We start from the raw sequence: 3,647 nt of genomic DNA, 5'->3' as shown, positions 1-3,647 counted from the left end.
GGTGAAACATTTGGGCGCAGTTTAGTGTGTAGGCATAGCAATGGATAACTTGCACATAACCCCAGCCAAATGAGGCTGTGTGTAACCGACCTTAGGAACCCTCTTCGTTGAAGGTCCCAGCAGGGTAAGTGTGGAGTGATTGATATACACCCCCACTCACCCTGCATCTCCTCGGCGCGACCAAGGGGTCGGAGAGGAAGTAGTGTCCCACTCCCCCTTGTAGACCTTCGTGCGACCCAGCCCTGGCAGATGGTCCGTGTCGTGTTTTGACAGGAACCGTCCGAGAGAGGAAGAGTTAGGCAAGAAACGATATCGTGTCTTCGGCAAAGGCAGGCCGAATCAAAATACAATCCCAATAACGGGACCAATAATTAATGCGATTAACTAAAACCGGTGAAAAAAACAGCATTGCAGAGCTGTATAGTGTCAAGCAGGACGAAAAAAGGGCTTCACAACAAGCGCATGGGATGATGGCATTGCGCCACTCTGGCGTCATCCTGATTCAGGAGCGTGCCACGTATCAATGGGTGCGGCTTGCCACGTGGGATGTGCATGTGGCCTGCAAAAGGAGGGTTAAAAAAGAGATACTCCACAGAAAAACCATGCGAACTTTCTTGAAGCCCTGTGTGTCTATATATACAACACAAACGTTTCAACGTTTCTACTGGCATATATACATCTTTCACAATCCACCTTCACAGATAGAGAGAGAGACACACACACACACACCATGCCTTCCTCTACCAACGGCACCAGCAATGGCAGCGCCTCCTGCGATTGTCGCAGCTTCCCTCTAAACAATGGCCGCAAAATACCTGCTGTTGGTCTCGGTACATGGAAAGCCGAGCCTGGCTTGGTCGGCCAAGCAGTAAGAACTGCGATCGAGGTAAGCTCGCTCTCTCTCTCTCTCTCTCTCTCTCTTTTAAGAACAGTCATTGTAGTTTGCCACTCTTCCAGCCACAAATATACTTTCTCCAGGTTATTTGTCCTTGACACACTTGCAGTCTGATTCCAATAACTAAAACGAAGGACAAGCATTGTATTTTCTCAAGCTTACGATGGCACATGTGTGATATTCATGACTCTAGAATAGGCGTGACACATTATATGTCTTAACGTACACCGATGTATTGAGTCTACAATAGCTGGAATAGTTGCATGGCACATTTATGTTTTAAGGCATACCGGCATATTGCATTTTTGCTGAGGCACAATCGGTCCAGAATAACCGATTTGACGTACAATAACTGCTGATTCAGGTGTCGATTCTGCTCATAGGAATATACGCATGTTGCTTATTTCATGTCCTTGCTTGCAGGTCGGATACCGTCACATAGACTGTGCAGCAGCGTATGGTAATGAGAGTGAGGTACTTATTTGATCTTTCATGAATTCTCTTATCAGTGTCAGCGACTTGAATTACTGTATTAGACATTTGAGGTAATTATGTACTTGTGCCGATAAGTTTTTTCAACATTAGCCTTCAAGAAATTTTTGTGTGAATTTGACATGTTTTAGATTGGTGAGGCTCTACAAGAATGCTTCAAGTCAGGCTTGGTCAAGAGAGAAGAACTATGGATCACCTCCAAGCTCTGGTAGAGCCCCAATTTGATCCAAATTAGTCTTTTCCTCTTTAGCTGGACCTTGTTTTCTGTTTATTGTTATTTAACCTTGCGTTTATATGTTCCACAGGAATACAAATCATGCACCTGAGGATGTTCCGCATGCTCTTGAGGAAACCTTGAAAAGATTGCGGCTAGACTACCTTGATCTTTATCTAGTAAGTGGATTAGAATGCATGTGCGTGTGGAGGTGTGTCCACATGCACGGACTTTCCAATCTAAGCTTGATACCAGTTGAAAGTTTGATAAAGTAGGTCGCTCCTCATACATGATCGTCTTTCTTTGCATGAATTAGATTCATTGGCCCGTTGCCATAAAGAAGGGTGGCAGTATATCAAAGCCAGAAGACTATGTGCCGGTGAACATAGAGGCTACCTGGAGGGCCATGGAGATGCTAACTGCAGCAGGAAAAGTAAATACTATTGGTGTGAGCAACTTCACTGTTGAGAAGCTGGAAAAGCTTCTGTCAAGTACCAAGATCATCCCTGCTGTCAACCAAGTTGAATGTCATCCAATATGGCAACAGAAGAAGCTCAGAAGTTATTGCGCATCCAAGGGCATCCACGTTTCAGTAAGTCATATATTCCTTATAAGATGTACCATATCGAAATCCTGCAATGACTAAGCAAAAGTATAACATATAGATCGTCTAGCAATGGCTGGATGCGGAGCTACGCTTGACAGAAGAAGCGGCAACCCAGACCATATGGCTTACATGGTTTTATTGCGCTACCTTAAAACTAAGCATTCACAGGCCATTATGTATGGTAGAAAATGTTGTTGGCATTGCTTCCAATGTAGTGCGTTTGGAGGCATGCTTTTAATCAGCATATACTAATAGTCAAATGTGCGACTCTTTACAGGGTTACTGCCCGTTGGGTGCCCCAGGCAGTTCCTTTGCAAAGGTATCAGTGCTTGATCACCCTATTATCAATGAGGTGTCTAAGAAGCTTGGAAAGTCCAGCGGGCAAGTGGCCTTGAGGTGGGGAGTGCAGTCAGGGCACAGCGTTTTGCCTAAGAGTACAAATCCTGATCGTCTAAGATCCAACATTGATGTTTTTGACTGGACAATCCCTGAAGAAGACATGGAGAAGATAGCGAAAATCGAGCAGGTATACACAATTCTGGATATATTTCTTCTACTAATTGGCGAAAATTTGTACCGATAATGTAGGAGCTCACTGAAGGATCTTGAACCTTTGATAGATCCATCTGCATAGATTTTGATGTTTATGTTATTCCTGAAATAATTTTGGTATGGAGCTGCCAATGAAGTGGCAAGAATAAAAGTCGAGAAGTGTGGATTGCTTACCTCTTGTCTCTGTGTGTGCTTTTGTGCAGGTGAGATTGCTGAGAAATGAGGAAATGTGCAACAGTAAATCACCGTATGCGTACAAATCAGTGGAGGAGCTGTGGGATGGGGATATTTAAGGAAGCCATGCAATGGGTTTTTGCCATAGAGAGGCTTTATGATTAAGCTGTTAGATAAGTTGGATGGGGATATTTAAGAAAGGCATGCAATGGGTTTGCTATAGAGAGGCTTTAAGATTAAAATGTTGAGTGATAATTTGTCAAACGTTATGGAGCATCGTAGGCGATTAGTAGGCTTTGCAAAAGATAGTTTTCGTCATGATCTAGCAATGCCCTGAAAGCTAGGAAATTTTTACTTCCGAGTGCCATGAAATGAAGCTTGGCACGAATCTACGTGGTCACTTGTCTTGCAAGCTTTGAGCCACAACTGGATACCAGTATATTGGTAATCGTTCATGAATTATAAATATAAATGTTATAAGGTATGTGGTAATCGTTCATGAATTATAATTATAAATGTTATAAGGTATGTGGAAAACGTAAGGTCTATAATGCATAAGTACAATTTGGACTTTGGTAGATGATTTCAAAGACATATTAAGGTCTCTTATGCTCAAGTTTGATCTAGCAATGCCATGAAAGTTAGGAAATTTTTTCTTAGAGTGCCATGAAATGAAGCTTGGCATGAATCTACATGGCCACTTGTCTTGCAAG

The 3,647-nt window shown here is 42.9% G+C and overlaps 1 protein-coding gene across 1 annotated transcript; it reads left to right on the top strand.

Moving 5' to 3' along the window:
* The first annotated feature begins 631 nt into the window (after positions 1-631).
* On the top strand, positions 632-3,429 carry LOC148036422 (aldo-keto reductase family 4 member C10-like). The gene is made up of 7 exons (XM_087679147.1): positions 632-886; positions 1,319-1,369; positions 1,519-1,595; positions 1,693-1,780; positions 1,918-2,193; positions 2,486-2,734; positions 2,964-3,429. The coding sequence occupies exons 1-7, from the start codon at positions 731-733 to the stop codon at positions 3,051-3,053; spliced, it is 987 nt and encodes a 328-aa protein (XP_087535273.1). The 5' UTR covers positions 632-730; the 3' UTR covers positions 3,054-3,429.
* The last annotated feature ends 218 nt before the right edge of the window (positions 3,430-3,647 follow it).

Source organism: Lygodium microphyllum, chromosome 5 (genome assembly GCF_053477565.2).
Source record: "Lygodium microphyllum isolate KBCC chromosome 5, Lygodium_microphyllum_v1.1.10, whole genome shotgun sequence".
Classification (NCBI taxonomy): domain Eukaryota; kingdom Viridiplantae; phylum Streptophyta; class Polypodiopsida; order Schizaeales; family Lygodiaceae; genus Lygodium; species Lygodium microphyllum.
The sequence above is the reverse complement of the archived record's forward strand: the minus strand, read 5'-3'. Positions and strand labels throughout refer to the sequence as shown.

Excerpts from the sequence above, each read along its gene's own strand:
- LOC148036422 (XM_087679147.1), top strand. The coding sequence starts at position 731 with ATGCCTTCCTCTACCAACGGCACCAGCAATGGCAGCGCCTCCTGCGAT. Across the intron at positions 887-1,318 it reads CAGTAAGAACTGCGATCGAG|GTCGGATACCGTCACATAGA; the intron begins GTAAGCTCGCTC and ends CCTTGCTTGCAG. Across the intron at positions 1,370-1,518 it reads CGTATGGTAATGAGAGTGAG|ATTGGTGAGGCTCTACAAGA; the intron begins GTACTTATTTGA and ends GACATGTTTTAG.